The sequence below is a fragment of the Haliaeetus albicilla genome, chromosome 13 (assembly GCF_947461875.1).
Source record: "Haliaeetus albicilla chromosome 13, bHalAlb1.1, whole genome shotgun sequence".
Lineage (NCBI taxonomy): Eukaryota > Metazoa > Chordata > Aves > Accipitriformes > Accipitridae > Haliaeetus > Haliaeetus albicilla.
In genome coordinates, this window is record NC_091495.1 from 5,703,836 (window position 1) to 5,720,258 (window position 16,423).

Genomic DNA, 16,423 nt, shown 5'->3' on the forward strand with positions numbered 1-16,423 from the left:
GGAGAAGGAGGCACAGCTATTATAGGACAACTCCCCTGCATGGATAACACCTCCCCAGGCTTATAAAACATCCCCTGTCCCTGGGATACCTGAATACCTTCACAAAGACTTCCCCAAAGGAAAGGGCCAAAGGTACAGCATTCCCCATATGCACCTGACCCAAGAAACATTACATTTCGGGGGGGTTTAAGCTGCGCCTGATCCAGCAAAGCACCCAAGCGCGGTTGATGGAAATCACGGGAGGTGTGCCTTTTCTTTCAAAAGGACTATTAACGCGCTTATGGTTAATCACACGAATAAATCTCGCCGTGGCTTAGAGCCAAAGCGAGCAATAAAAGCACCGATCCCCAGGCCTCCCGATGGGAATTGGCCAGGACTGGGGCTGATGTTCTCACCAAGTCGCTGGGAAGTAATCCGCGCCCTCAGCACATATGCGCCTGGGGATTTTTTGTTCGTTTTGGGGTTTTTTTCCGCCTGCCCAAAAGGCTGTTATCTAGCTAGAACCTCGAAACTATCTGCCCATACCAGCTGAGATGGCAAGGGAGGTGTCCAGAGGACATGGGTGATCCGAGCTGCTTTTTCTCAGGGGTGGCTGCAGGAGCCCTGGAGGGTGGACGGAGGGGAGGGCGATCCCCCATCCTGTCCCTAGGTCTCCTTCAGGGGCTCGGGTTTATCAAGAATTAGATAATTAAAGGAGCGTGCTTTCCAAGGAGGGGAAAACCTTGGACCTCAAGCCCTGCCGAGTGTGGGAGGGCATTTAGTGAGGCAACTCGATGTGCCTGGTGCAGGAGGGACTCAGGGGGGCATGTGGGTTTTTCATTGGCTTTTATTTTGTACGGAAAAGACAAGGAAATCCATAGCAAGTATGTGTATGTCTGAGGGAGACAGGCAGGCTTGTTTCTGATGAAACATCCCAGGGAACTGAGCTACGGCCCCACCTCGCGGCCCACGTTTCAGCTGGACGCACTGGGAGACGAGGGCCAGGCTGTAAAAGTTAATTTTAAGAGACTTCATAATATGGATCGACACTGCCTGAAGCAGCTCCCTGCCTCTCTCCTTCTGCCAGAGCGGTCTCTCAGCTCCTGCATGTACCATCAGGCACCAACTTAGCAGGTTCAGCTTCAAAAAAGTCTTTTAAAAGTCAGGCCTTTGTCTTCTTTTAGGGCAGAAATTAGCAAAGCCGCTAAGGACAAGCATGTGTGTCCTGCAGTACACAGCAGGGAGAGGGGGCCAGGCCAGGGAAACACAGGGAGCCGTTTCCCCAGTGCTTTGGAGACTTGGTTGTCTTCTTACTCCTCTCCCCAGCTCCAAACTTTGTTGTCAGGAGACTTGGCAGGGATGGGGGGCTTGTGTGCACCGACTCTGCCCCACGGCTGCCCTCCTGTTAAGGCCGCAGAAGGTTGCCGGTAGCCCTTCGCAGCGAGCTCACCCGCACCCACCCGAATTTCCACGCTTCGGCAGGGGCTAGATCAGTTCCTTGTGATTCATTTTAATCTGGCATAAAGCAGCAGCTTGCTGAAGCCTGATGTAAAACACCCACATACGCTCCTATTATATAATACAAATCTAAGAAGATTAAATTATCCGGTCTGAGGAAACACATGCACGTATGTATGTACACATTTATGTACAGTCCGGGGGTTGGCTGAGTGGAGCTGAGGGCAATGCTTCCCTTCGGAAACACTGAACTTGCACTTGTTAGCATTTAAACGCTGACGCAAATAACATGTATATGCCCGTGCATAGACACGTATATGAAGTGCTGCAGCAGCTGTATGCTCTGCGTTTGGAGGTGCAGCACGGTAACTGCCAGAAAAGTTTGGAGTTGTGTGCTTGCTTACCCGCTTTGCTGCCAAAACCTGAGCAGCGGCGTGGAGCAACAGGTGGAACAAACCCAGGCCCTGCACGAAACTTCACCTGCCAGCACACAGCAAGATACTGCTCACTGGGTGAGAAAAGAGAAGGGAGAGCAGTCCCCAAAACCACTGAGCATCTCTCGGCAGCCTTGGTGGGCCTGGCCCACGCCGTGCCCCACAGCTGTGCCCAGCGGGCACCTGTTCTTAGGACACGTTCCTTAGGAGGCTGCATGAGCACCAGCAGCCGATGGATGCACACAGTCAGGACTTCAGCTGGGTTTGGGGGTGCCCAGGCCTTTCGCCCAAAGACGGGGTTTGCCTTCCAGCAGTTTCTGGAGGGGAAGGAAGGAAACCTGCTTCACCTACAGCTGCCCACTGTGCCCCGGGGCAGCAAACGGATTCGCCTCCTTCTCCTCCTGCGCCTTCCCGTTATTGATTCACGTTGTTTTGCTAAATCTAGCTCGGCCTCCTGAAGCTTCTCCCTCTGCTTTTACTCCAGCTGGAGGTGCTGGGCACAGGAGGCGCTCCGAGGAGCAGCGCTGGGCGGCTACTGCCACCGCTCCGGGCCACGAACGTGTACCGGAGCCCTCCCCCTCTGCCTTAGCCCCCCCCCATCACCACCACGAAGGGGGTTTCGCCTCCCGCAGGTTAAATCCGGCCCCGGCCCGGGTGATGGTGATGCTCGGTGGATCCCCGCGCCGGCCGGCAGCCAGAGACGGCTTGGGGGGGCGGAGGGGGTGTGCTGGGGGGGCCAGAGTAACAAACAATAAACCTTCCTCTTCCCACCGGGGGCACCCGAACCGAACCGGGCCGGGCCGAACCGAACCGGGCCGGGCCCGCCACCGCCTCCCGCTCGCGAGACACGCGGCCCCGTCTCCGCCCCCCCCCGCCCCCACCGCAAAGGCGGCGCGCGCCGAAGCCATTCATGAAAACGTGTACGTCAAACGAGGGGGGGCGGGGACGCGGGCTCGGGCCCCGCCCCCCAGAGCCATTTAAGGCGTCGCGGCGGCGCCCGCCGAGCTCAGACCGGAGGAGGCGGCGGCGGTGGCGGGGTCGGGCAGTGCCGGGGTCGGGCAGTTCCCGCAGCCTCCGCCGGTGCCGTTCGGTCGTTCTGTTCGTGCGGCAGCGCCGTGCGCTTGGGTGCCCGTCCCGCCACCCCCCCCCCCCCTTACCCCCGAGGGCGCGGGGCAGCCTCCGCCGGGACTTCATGTCTGTGCTGTGTCCCCTGCCCTGGTGAGTGGGTGCTTCACGCGTGGCGGGGATGGGAGGGGAGGCTCTAACGCCAGCAGGCTGCCTGCTGTGGCCGTGGGAGGCTTGAAGCGGAGCTCGCCCCGTCCCCGCCGCGGCGGCGGTGTGTGCCCCGGGAGGAGGCGATGGAGCGGGGCGGCGTGAAGCCCCGGGACGTGATTTTTTTTCCGACAGCGGGGGGAGAAGAGGCTGGTGGCGGCGGGGGCGAGAGCCGAGCTGTAGCGGGATGAGCCGCACTAGAGGAGCTGCGAACTGCGGGAATTCACTTTCTCGAGCTGGAAATGCCATTAAGGCTGTAAAAGCAGAGCTGGGATTGGCGCCGTGCGCTCCGCTGGTGTGGAAGTCCCTGAGGTTGTAAAATAAGTCAGCAGGAGCTAAAGCACACCAGCTGAAAAGAAAAGCAAAAAAAGCAACCCCAAACCCCCAGCGCTTGCACTTATTTACTCTGTTTTTTTACTTTCCCCCCTTAGGGGGCAGAGCTGGAGGAAGTGGAGTGAGAAGGGAACCGCTGCTGTTAAAGCCTCCCGGGGTGTTTTTGAGCAGTTCTCTTGGGGAGCAAAATCAGAGAGTTGCTCCCAGGGGCAGGGGATGTAGCGCCGGTTTCCGAGGTACTGAGCTTTTTCCACCCCCTTCCGAGGGGGGGCAGGAAGGAAGGGACCAGAAATAGCCTGCCGGCAGCCTCTTCTGCTTGCTTTTCTTTCCCGATGCTACTCACATCTTGCTCAGCCCCCCCCCAGAGCCCCTCAGACCGTTTGAATGCTGTCTTTTGTTTCTAGCTCTGATTATCTGAGATCAGCTGAAATGACTGAAGTGATGATGAACACCCCAGCTATGGATGAGATTGGGCTAAGCCCCCGCAAGGATGGGCTGTCGTATCAGGTAAGTGCTTCGCTGGCTGCTTGGGCAGTAATCCCCTATGGAATTGCCTGGGCTGGACCGCAGACTCGGTCTAATGTACCTTTCCATAGCCTGACCTAATAGCAGGTCTTGCTGTAGTGAGAGCTAGTCAACAGACTGGAATGCTTGCTTGGCAGGAGCTGGTTGTCTAAAATATCACTCGGTATCAGGCTGGATTGGCAAAGGACTTGGCTGTTGCCAAAGTGATCGAGCCCCCACTTGTTCAGCGTTCATGGGGGCTCGGTGGGAGATGGGGAGATCGGTGAAAGAAGGGTTTGCACCGCTCAATGGGCTGAGAGGGCTCTTGAGATCTCTCTAACACGACATACAAATGATCTGCCTAGAGGAGGAGGGAGTTGGTTGTATGGCATTTACATTTTTTTGGATGTATTTCTTTGTTTTCCTGACTGATGGGCCCATTTGAGAGGGTTAACGGTCTCCCATAAGATGCAGTGAGGCTGGAGACAGCCTAAACAAGCCTTGAAATGTCACTGGAGATACGAGTACCTGAAGGCGTGAGCTGCATTCCTTCTGAAAGTTCTGAACAAAGTAATTAGCTATTAACCTCTAGATCAACGACTGGGGTGAAGAGGTGGTCTTAGAAACTAGCTTGAGCCTTAATCCTTTAGTCTCAATATCCCTTTCATTTCCTAGCTTATACTTAATCAAAGGGTAGGTTGTGCATCTTAGCCTACTAGATCCCTGTTTTCCTACTCTTCCAGGAGACTTGTTGATGAGATTTGACACAGGTGCTGAGTGCATGCAGATGACTTGGCATCTGGTGGCCTTACCGGCAGATCCCGATGCAGGGTTCTTCCTTCACAGATGTTACACAATCTGCACAGAGGCAGTTGCTCTAAGTGTGCATTCAAATGAGGTGTACTGTTGTATGATAGCATATTTACGTCTGAAAAATGAGCTACAAGGCAGTAACAGTGCACTGAAGCATGAAATGAACTTTGGGCCATGGCTGAGGCCTCCAGTAGAAGCCAAAGCTGCGGGGAGGGAAGGGGGATGCATTGCTTTTTTTGGTCAGAATTCTGGATCTGGGTAGTGCAAGTTGTTTGGTTTATTGCCTGTGTGTGGAAATAGCTGTGCTTCAGTGCTTGAGTTAGTGGAAAGCATATGGCCTCTCTTTCCTATAGAGGGAGTGTACAGCAATGAGAGTGGTGGTTAAACCTGAAGCAATCAAATGAGCCTGCATGGGATGTTCAGTTGTCTTTATGGGTCACCACATGAAGAGGCTTAACCCAGTCAGGTCAAAAGCCTCTATTTACCTATCTAAATTTTCCAGTGAGAGGCAGAACCTATGTGCCCTGCTTGTTCTAACGATCGCTTCAGTGAGGTTTTTCCCCAAGTGCTAATGACCTTGATAAGTCTGCTTGGGCCAGCTGGGGAACAGGCCTGTTCAGTTTTGAGTGGAGCAGCTGAACCTGAAGGTGTGAGTCATAAATGGTGACGACTCATGTCTATGCAGGGCTTTTGCATCCTGGATCTGTTCTCTGTAGTGGTCTCATCATAGACTTTTTTCAAATGCCTGCAAGAGCTGGGAACTGCCTGCCAGTACTTCACCTTGATGTAAGCCAAACTGATGGCAGCAAGGGCTGAGGTGTTGAAGTGGAAGATCCTGATGGGGCACGTGCAGTGTGTGGGCTGTATGTGAGGTCTGCCTCTAAATCAGGTTAGTGTAAAGAGGATTGGGGAACAGGCTTCAGCCTTCCTCCCCTGGCTGCTAGGCTGAGAGTGTCACAGTGTAAAATCAAGGTAAGTTGAAAGCATCCTTAAAGGGTTGAAAACTCAAGTTAGAATAGCAGGGACAAACCTGGTGCAAATTGCACCCTGAACTCTCTGTTCTGCCTCAGACTTTGGCACTTTGTGCTTCATCTTGCTGATGGAGAGAGTTTGGTACATGGAAAATTGTATGCTAGTCTGAGGGCTGGAGTTCAATAACTTAAAACCAGACAGGGCTAATGGAGCATGACTGCTCCTACACTGAGACTTGTTCTAAGCTGCAACATCTTCCTCCACTCATCTGCAGAGTTGGGCACTCACGATGTGAGTGTAACGGCCCTTGGCTGGCTAGGAGAGGCAAAAAAAAAAAGTGGAGCCAGAACTGGGAGAGGCAAGCTTCTAGTTTCAAAACTTTCTCTTATTCTAGTAGTAGAACTTGGATTTATTTTACTGCAGAGGTGACCTCAAACTGAGATTCAAAATGTCCCCCTTCAGATGGTGTAGAGCAGGGACTGCCTGGGGAGTTGGTCCGTAGGATGTGAGCTGTGAGCCTGGGGGCTGCTTCTGCCACCATATGAGACATGAAACTCTCTGGACCAAAGGAGATGGTACAGCAGCTTTGCTGGAACTGTAAAGCACATCAGTATCTGCTGCAGACAGTCTTGTCTGACCAACAGTACTGTTTCAAAGTATTTTTGCCTTTACTTGGAATTAAACTGAGGAAACAAACTCATATTCTGAGTATAGACTTCAGTGATCTGATTCCTCTGTACTGTGGAGCTCACCGAACTTCAGGGCTCCTGTCTGTCTTGTTGTTTAAGGAGGGAACTTTGCTTCTTGACTTTTTCCTTCTGCCTCCTCTGCTGCCTTGCCAGCGCTCATGCTCTGCGGTGTCTCTCTGTCTAGACATCAGCTGAAGGTGTGCACCCACTGATGAAGCTTCCTGGCCTTTGGTGGGCTGGCCATCGCTGCTCTTGAAGCAACGATGTGAAAACTCGGACTGCAGAAGTTGTGTTGGTGATAACTGAGTTGCCTGGGCAGGCTTAGCAACAGTTTCACTTGCAAAATGTGCTTTCTCAGCATAGAAATGCCTTTTTCCAGTTAATATGCAAAATGCTTGTAAGCTAATGTGCTAATTTCAAAACTTTTCTATGTAAAACACCTTTTATTACTGTATTTGCAACATAAAGCTGGTCTCTGAGCTGCCTGAAGATGGTTCAGCCAACAGATTCAGAGGGCCTGAGCAGAAGTGAATGGTGAAATTGGGGCATGAGTCTCAGAACAGGGTGGCATAGACAAAACAGAAGATGCAGCTGAAGAGATGATGTCATGCTGGGTCTTGTGCCTGCAGTGAAGAGCTATTTCTGGATCTTTAATAGATGTCCCATAATTCCCATGGGACTTACTAAACAAAAAACTCGTTGAAATGCAGCTGATGGCTCAAGATGCCCCTGCTACAAACAGATGTGCCTATGGAGGGCTTCATGTGCTTCCTGCCTGGCAATCTCCGGTGAGCCGGGCCTTTTTCACTGCCGCTTGGAGCTAATGTACTGTTTGCTGTTTTCCAGCCCCTAGATATACCTGTTCTCTGAAAAGCCTCAGCAGCCCTCTGCCAGCTTGTCCTCTGATGCCATCTCGCAGCAGCACAAACGATGCCACTGACACCGAGGCTGAATTAATCATTTTGTGGAGCTGTTGTCAAAACAGTGCTTTGACCTGAATCCTCCCTTGCTTCTTGGAAGTGGAGCGGGGTCTGAGCACAACTGAGGACACTTTGATGCCCAAAAGTGTTTATTTTGAGCAAATGCTGTGTCCTGAGTTGAGTGTGCTACTTTGCTGCAGACCGGCTGTCTGGCCGGCTCGCTGGTCCTGTGGGACCTTAGGCTCCCTTTTAGGAGATTGGCCTGTGGAGGCTGAGCTTGCCTCATGCCATCAGCTGGGGTTTGGTTGTCATGGGGAGCTTGAGCTCTTTAAGTCATGATCGCATCATGCTGGGATCTGTCTCGGTTAATCACAGCCGCCGCTAGCTGTGAATCATGTCAGACTGAATCTAGGTAAATAGGCTTAACGCTCCATCCAGTGTCTATGGCGAAAGCTTGGGTCGTCTGCCTTGTTGGGGAAATCATTTTTGGTGAATGGAAGGCCTCTTCACCAGCACCAGTGAAGCACTGATTTCCCCACAGGGCTGTGGTGCTTGGTGCTGAGGGGTTTGAGCTGCGTCGGCTGCATCCCCCCAACGAAACTGGGGGACCAACATGTTACTGACCCAGGGCCTGGTGGCAAAGGGTGGAAATTGAGCTTCCTCTGTAATTGTCTTGTTTGCTTGTAGGGTGCTTCGTGTCTGTGCAGCCTTGATTTGTGCAGGGGAAGTTCTGTATTAGAGCTGGCGCTTGCTGCTGCGCAAGGGCTTGAGACTGGGCTGCATAAATGGTGGTGATAGCAAGTGAGTTTAGGGCAACTTGTTCATATAGCACATCTGATGCACAGTTACTAGACAAGATTAGTAGGCTGAGTCAATGTGTATTCCAGAGTCTGGGACCTTAAAGGAAAGCAGAAGTAGGATATGGGATAAGCGGAGCCAAAACCAATCGTGTTCACTGCTATGCTATGCAAAAAAGTGTTCCACTGAAATGCAAACTGGAGACAGCAGCTAATCAGAACATCTCAGTGCATGTTTTTTTCTTCCCTACTTGATGCCTTGTTACTCTGACAGAAAATTGTTATGATGTATGAAGTTTCCCTGCCACTGTCCCCCAAGATAGGGCAATCTGTCTGTGACTGAGGAGTTGTCATAGTTCATAAACCCGAGTCACAGGCTGCTGTGTGCATACTAGATGGAGCTCAGTTTCAAGTCATGACTACTGTGCAAGTAAACATCTGTATTAGCACTGTTTCTTACAGCTGGAAAATTCCTCCAAAGAGGACACTGAGATAATTTAAGTATTTCCTGAAGTGAGCTTGCCATGCTTCTCAATGGCAGTAAAGTTTTATTTTAAGAACTTAAATGCTGATTTGGGATTTGGAATATTGGCTGGAATACTGCTGAAGAGGCACAAAGCTTAGCTCTCTAGTACTGGGAGGATGAGTGATATGGATACATTCGGGTGGATCCTGTACCTGAAATGGTATGCCTCTCAGTACAGACTTTGCAGTCTTGTGTAGTATTACCACAGTGAAGCAAAGCTTTCCCCCAAAACAGTAACCTAATTGGGAAAGATCTTACTGCCTTATTCTCCCTGGAATATAATTGATATAATTTTCAGCCTCATGAGAGGGGAGGCAAGCATTTTAACCATGGGTGTTGGTATGGAGTACACATGTGGAAGTTGTTTTGAATTTACAAGTGTCACTTGGATTATGGTAGTGCTGAGCTAATCCTCTTAATTGACTGACATCTCTCCTGCTTTTGGTGTTTCTCCATCCCTGTGAATGCTGAGAGAGGGTATTAGCCTCCCCAGGGCAATGAAAACTTTCCATTTTTGTTGCCAAGTCTTCATTCAAGGACAGTAGTGCTAGATCATCTGAAAAAGAGGCAAACATGATCTTTCTAAAATTATTTCAAGCTTTCATTTCAAGTTCTGCTTTTCACTGCCCCTTCCAGCTGCAAGGCAAGAGTTTGGTTGATTTGTATGTGATCTGGATCAGTCCATGAGGAGAGCAGTTCCCAAGACATAATCTGGAGAGGCCTGTGAAAACCAGTCTTGCTGCGAGTGAGAAGCTGTGTTGAGTAGCATAAGAAGCAATGTACATGTCCTCTGTGGGCTCTAAAGGTGTTGGATGTGTCTCCATGGGCCAGGAGCTGGGGCTCAGCTACAGAAGGGGGGGCTCTGCAGAAGCAGTCACGGCCCCTTGTGCTCTATTGTGCAAGTGAGGGGGAGGAAGATACCTCTGAATTGCTGCTAAATTTGCTTTTAGATAGCCTTCCCAACCAGTTGGTGGTTGTCACTTGTCTCCCATTGAGTGACCAGATCAGGCAGAAGTAGGCATCTGCTTCAGCTGTGTGCAGGGTGGCTCCCTCTGATAAATGGGGGGGAGAAGTTAACCTGTTGCTGCTGTGCTCTTTGAGTGGTGGGGAGATGTGAAGTCTTCCTCCCACATACCTGAGCTGGGTAATGTGAGCAGAAAGGCTTGTAGGCAGGTTTTGCTGGGCAAGCTGTCCTGGCTGCTGTGCCAAAGGGTGCAGAGCTCACAGGTCAGAGCTGAGCTGCTGCATTCCCAGTGGGGACCTTGCTGCAAGTTTTAGAGTGTGGGTTTTTTTCTTCCCATTGTCTAAATCTGGAGTGGGACCAGATTAGGCATATGGGACCAAAAAATGCAGCATGTCACTGCTGGTGTGGGACAGCAGAAAGCTGGTGCTTGCTTATCTTTTTTATAAAGTGTCTGGCAATGCAGTTTATTTTGGAGTAAGCAGGGAGGCTGGTTGGGGTAGCTTTTCCACCCAGCTTCCCCAGATGTGCAAACAGTCTTAATCTGAAACCTTTTTTCCTTCGGTCCCAGTGCTTGGCCTGCTGTGTTGCCCTGCTTGTCACATGCGAGGAAATCTGCCTTTGTATACTTTTTTCCATTGACTGTCCACACCCCTTGAAAGTGCAGTTGCAACATCTCACTTCATGCTGCCTCGATGATTAAAAAGCATGACTTAGTGGAAAAAATCCTGACCTTCTTGGGTTCGGCCTGTCCTGCAGCTGTTTGAGATAAGATTGTGCTCGGGGGTTTTTTATTAAAAAAGCTGCACACCACATTTTGGGGATATTTGTTTGTAAGGAAATGACTACTACTTAGTTTCTGGAAAAAAAATCTGGCAGGCTATTTTCAAAGAAATTGCTCCAATTTGACCTAATGTGCTTAAAATGATAGCAGCCAAAGGTTAGTTTAATTATTATACTGCTATTTTTCTTGCACAGGAGGCTATTTTCATGACATTATCAGCTTATGTAACCTCCTGAACTACACTTCTTTTTTCCATTGCAACCTTCTAGACCATGTAGTGTCAAGGGTATTTTTTTCCTATCCTGAGTTTAGATAACGAGTTGATGCTTAAGAGCCATGGACTGTACTTCCAGTAATGTACCACGTGTCTGAAACGGCCTTTGTTTGGCCGAGCAGAAGCCACAAAGCTCCAAGAAACAGTTACTGTCTCGCTTGCACCAGCCCTGACTAATAGCAAGTAGCTCATACTGCAATGCCCATGTTAACGTGGCCGTGTTCAAAGACCTCGCTCACTCTTGTGCACCTGAAAAGCATATGGATGGTGGGTGCTGTAGTGGGAGCTGGGCTCCTGCACCACTGTCCCCAGGACGAGCTGGATGTGTGCGAACAGCCCCCGTGATGTGCGTGACCTTCAGTTACCTTGCCTGACTTTGCGTTAAGTAGCAACCTGATGGTTTTCTCAGGTTAGTAACCTGGTTGCCACAAAACTTTGGATGTGAGGGAGAAATGTGGCTGAACAGTAGAAGTCTAAATATTGACAAGGAGGGAGTGGTGTAGTTAATAGTCGCTAGGCTGAAGAATGAGTCGATAGGGTGTTGTTCCCCTTTGGGGTTTGGGCCAGGGCTTCCCAAGGTGGTGGGTACCTGCATGATTGGCACGAGAAGAGTGATGCTTCGTGGTTAATGCTCGGGGCTCCTGGATGGGGAACCTGCTTTCGTAACTGGAACCACGAAGCAGATCAGATCTTGCTCTCAAACTGAGGCACCCATGAGCAGCGTGCCTGTCTGCGGCTGGCAGTGCAGTTCCCTGCAAGGATGCTCTTACAGCTCACTTGAATGCAGCTGGTGTTCAAAGAAAAGTACAGTGCCTGACTCCTCACCCCACCTACAACCTTGAGGGGAAAATGCATTTTGTCATTGTCTTCTTTGGGGTGTTCAAATGCAATTGCAAGGTGAAATGCGCACTCTGATAAAACTGTTTGAAATAAACAGGTGGTAATTGCTTAATCCTCTGCTTATGAACCAGGAATCCGATACGGCAACTGATTCTTGTCACCCAGCAGTTCTTTTTCTGGATGAGCTGGGGTTTGAAGCTGGTCCCCTAGTAGGGCACCCCTATAAGTAACAGCAACCTTTTCTGTTCGCATTGCAATTTAGTCAAGCAAAGCTCCTGCTCAGTGGTGGTTTTTCCTGTACCTGTGTCTTTGCCTCAGTTCCTAGTAGGATCAAAGCGTGCATCCCAGTGGCCCTGGTGCTGCTGCAGTGCATGAGCTTGTGCATCCACGTGGCAAGCTATGGGTGGGAGGGAAGGGGTAAGGTACGGCTCTGTGTGCCTCGGGGGGCTGGAGAGAAGGGGGTCCTCATATACCTTGCACGAGGAATGTGGTGCATAATTGCTGGCTGTGCCACAGGTACCTCTGGCCTTAAGAAGTACGGCCCAGTCTCCAACCCTTCCATAAAACAAGTGTCTTCCTGCTGAGTTTCACTGCTGATGTGTGGTAGCTGTAGCATGCAGCACGCTGCCAAAATTCTCTCTCAAAATGCAGCTGACCTTCTCTTTCAGTCTGGTGCTGTGGACCTGGAGCGCTACCAGATGCCAGCCCTTGCTGCGAGGGTCTGGAGTGCTGTAGCGCTGGGTTGCCCAGTGCCTCCTCTCCCTTCTAGCAGCACAGCCCGGAGCACAAGCCTGTTCTCGTGCGCAGCTTGACCAGCAGCAGGAAATGAGATCTCAGATCCTCTGATCGAGATAGCTCAGCGTGCAAACACAGGAGCATCAATGCAAAAGCGGTGCTGGGTGGGGAGCGAGGCGTTTGGATAAATACCCAAAAGGGCAGGTGCCTGTTTGCTGAGTGCTATCCAAGCAAGCGTGGGTTTTGGAAGCCTCTTGGGCAGTGCTCATTTCCAATACTCGGAGATTAGAGAAGCTTATTTACAAGTTCAAGAATCTTCCCATCACTCAGTGGTTTACTCTGTGTCCAGACCAGTCTGCCCTGAAGACCGGAGTGTCTTGCGTTGGGTTTTGGCTAAGATTGTGTGAATGCAGCCCCTCTCACAGGCTTGTTTCTTGGCTCTTTCAGATCTTCCCTGATCCGTCGGACTTTGACCGTTACTGTAAGCTGAAGGACCGCCTGCCCTCAATCGTGGTAGAGCCGACGGAGGGTGATGTGGAGAGTGGTGAGCTGAGATGGCCACCCGAAGAGTTCCTCGTGCAGGAGGAGGAGGAGGAAGAGGAGGAAGAGGAAGAAGAAAACTGTGAAGATGTAAAGAAGGACAACAAGGAGCAATAAATGGCATCTGAGGAAAGGCAAGGGACTGCACCCTTCTGAAGGAAGAGCCACAATTCTTTTGAAAGTCTTTTTAAAAAAAAAGACAAGTTCAATTTTGCACCTGCGAGATCTTAGTTTTCTTGTATTCTCTGTATCGAGAACTGAAGCCCTCGGTGTCACCAGACCTCCTGAGGAAGGAAGTAACGCAGAGAAATGTTTGCTGTTCTCGAGATCATTATCTGTATTTTTCCGAGGCGGAGGCAGCAGTGAAATTCCAAGCACATGGCAGAGGGTGACCACGCGAGGACCGCTGGAGGGGGGAGCTCGGGGAGGGGGAGGAAAGTCGGAGGCAGCAGCGTTTGGCCAGGAGCTGCCTCCAGCTAAAAGTGTGAGAACAGAGCTGTAATCTCTCAGATTCGCCTTTCTTACAGCTTGTATTTTGTGTGTCAGGGGGTGGAAGGGTGTCCGTAGCAAAGCATGGCAAATGCTCTACTGACGAGGGGTCTGTAGCTCTCCCCGGTTCGGCACCTCCTAGGGTAACGTGAGTGTCCATAGGAGTAGTTGGGTTTCTTGCTCTCACTGTTGAGCCTGTTTTCCAGCCACTTTTCCCAAAGCTGTTTTCTCCCCCTCTGTTTGCCTTTAGATTCTTCAATGCTGAACAGCTGTATTTGCAGGATAATGTTAGGCTGCTGCTTGTCATCTCTACTGCGAGGCCCTAGTTTATCTTGCAGGTGGTTAGCGTGAGGTAATGCGCATCAGATATAGAGACGCTTCTGTCTGCAGCAAGAGCTTATGTAGGTTTGAACACCTCGGATTTTTCTCTTCTATTTGCCGAGGCTGTTGTGGTCAGTCTCGTCTCGTACAGCGCCCAAAGCCAGAGGGTGGAGGTTACGCCTCCTTACCTTGGTGTCCTTGAGGCTGTAGGGTTTCATGTCTCCAACTTGCTGGTCAACGGGCTTGAGAGGGCTGGGATGGGGCATCTCCTCCAGCTTTGCACTGCAAGGCCTCCTCAGTGCAGGACGGACAGGCTGGTAGGGGTGTGCATGGTGGGGAGTGCTGCCAGACCTGGAGGTAATCCAAAGATGAAACACCAGATCTCGTGTGGATCACTGGTGGGAAAGGGGGGTTTGCGGGAGGGGTCTGTTGGGAGAGGATTAGCCTGGATGTCCTGAGACAAGAGGTTTTATTGCTTCATAGCGAGGGCAAAACATTCATGGGTGTTTAATGAAGTGCAGACTGGCTTGCAAAGTCTGTGGTTGTCCCCTCTTCACCATCTCCTGCTTTAAGGAGAAGTCATCTGTCTCTGTTTGGGGAGGAGGCCAGTCTGCTGCCAGACAGGGTAACCTGCTGCTTTCCTGGAAAGTGATGATCTCGCAGCTTTGGGAACCAGCTCGGGAGCCAGTCGGTCTTGGGATAGCATGAGAACAGTTACCACCTAAACCAAATCTGGGTTCATGGAAGAGAAAAAGAAATGTCAAGGCCTTAACCAAACTTTCATAATAATCCCAATGCCACCCCCCTTTGCTTATAACCGGTTCCATTTTTAAAATCTATTTGGACATGTGTGTATTTGTATTTTTAATACCTCATGAGTAGTTAAACGCTGGTGGGGGTTGGGAACTGCTTTTAACATATTGGCAGGATTGTTTTAGTCTTGTCTTGCTTGTGTTTAAACGTAATGGCAATAATTTATCAGCTCTGCATAACTGTTTCAGACAGACAGGAGTTTGGAGATGAGTTAGCACAAAGCAGGAGAAATTCAGTGTTCCTACACTGCAGCTGGTCTCTGGTCCAGCAATGCAGACCCAGTTTTACATGCTCCCTGCCCATCTTGATAGACGGTTGATCACCAAATGGTCATGATGTGGTGATATCATTTTCTCTAGCGATGGATTCAGCTGTTGTATCTGTAATGCTTGTTCTAGTCTTGCTGTCTTACTGGAATGAGCTTGTACACCTGCATACCAGCCAGTTGTCTTACTTCTAAGTGTTACTCTCTATTGGTCTCTACTGTCTGTACCACCAAGTCAAAGCTGTATATCAAAGATATTACCATGTGGGCAGCAATGAGATGGCGATCCTTGGACTCCAGACCTGCTGTCTGCCCTAAAGACTTGCATATTTCTGTCTGCATCCTTTTTTTGGAAGTATTGTGTATATTTCTATTTGTTGTTGAACGTATCTAAAGAACAAAGCACTCCAGTAAAACTCCTCCTGTTGTATGATATACATTCTATATTTCTGTAATTCTTTTTTGAGCCTCAGGGAGAAGCTAGCATTTTTTTCAAACTACATTTTTGTCACTGTGACAGTTGTAAATAAAGTTTGAAAATGCTTTCCAAACATAACGGCTTTGTTCTTACTGCCCAAGTGGGTTGGGATGGTCTGGATAGTGACTGGTCCTTGTGTTTCAGTTCTGAGGTGTGCTGACTTGCAAACTCGTGCAAATATCTGAAGAGACTCATGTCTGTCAGTTGAGGTTGTTCTGTGAACCTGTAGACACTTGGTTCATGCATGTGGCTGACCATGGAGCATGTCCTATGGGATTGTAAGCCTAAATCAACTTATTTGCCTTCCATCTTCCTACAGTTTCTTACTGCTGTGTGAAAGGCTGCAGCAAAGTGGTGCTCCAGCTTACTTGGTCCTGAAAAATCTGTATATCTATAATTATCTGTAAACTATGTCTAACCCCTTACCTAACCTTACAGAGCATGAGGTCATGGAGAGCGGAGGCTATTCATAGCTGCTGTCAGTACTAATGCAGTACCTGTGCATGTTCCCTGTGTGTGCTCTTACCCTGTGCTGAGCAACAAGCATGAAGGTATGCCTTGCCATGCTTGTCCTGCTCGGGTCTCAGCTGAGCTGCCTGTCTGCTTTGGCCATTTTGGGTCCAGAGGTCGACTTTTCTTGAGTAGTCGGTCATACCTTGCCACACACCAGTGGCTGTGTGCTGCAGCTCCCTGTGCTGCCAGAGGAAGACCTTGAGGAAATGGTGTTTCTGAGTGCGATTCTGTACTTGCTTGGTGCCAAGGCAGTGTCATGGGTGTAGAAATCTGGCTGTGCCAGGATTCAGTAATGCAAACTGTGTACTTAATGGGATTCAATCTTCCACTAAAACCAGGTGGTAAGAAGCAAATGCCCTGGAATACCCCTATCTTTGATACATGGAGAGAAGTTCTTGTGATTTGGCAAGTAACAGACTCTAATCTTACCTATGCAAACAATCTGGGCTGAGGCTACAGTGTTAGGTTTACATGAGACTGGTTTAAATACACTGACTAATGACCCTCAGATTTAATGCTTGAACTGGGGGCGTGCTCAACATGAGCCCCCTGGTTCAAAGATGAATTGTATTGTGCTCAACCTTTGTGCGTGTTTTATGCCATAGAAACATAAATGCAATGTTGAAGCTTGCCTCTCCTTTTCTTCAATTAACCTCTAGCTAAGGTGCCTTGATTTTGTTCCCTCCTCAGGCATGGAATTACATTCCTTGTAG

General features: G+C 50.0%; 1 protein-coding gene across 1 annotated transcript; it reads left to right on the forward strand.

Moving 5' to 3' along the window:
* The first annotated feature begins 2,874 nt into the window (after positions 1–2,874).
* Positions 2,875–15,275, forward strand: LBH (LBH regulator of WNT signaling pathway). Its single transcript, XM_069799979.1, has 3 exons — positions 2,875–3,089; positions 3,881–3,983; positions 12,739–15,275. The coding sequence occupies exons 1-3, from the start codon at positions 3,064–3,066 to the stop codon at positions 12,946–12,948; spliced, it is 339 nt and encodes a 112-aa protein (XP_069656080.1). The 5' UTR covers positions 2,875–3,063; the 3' UTR covers positions 12,949–15,275.
* Positions 15,276–16,423: the final 1,148 nt, after the last annotated feature.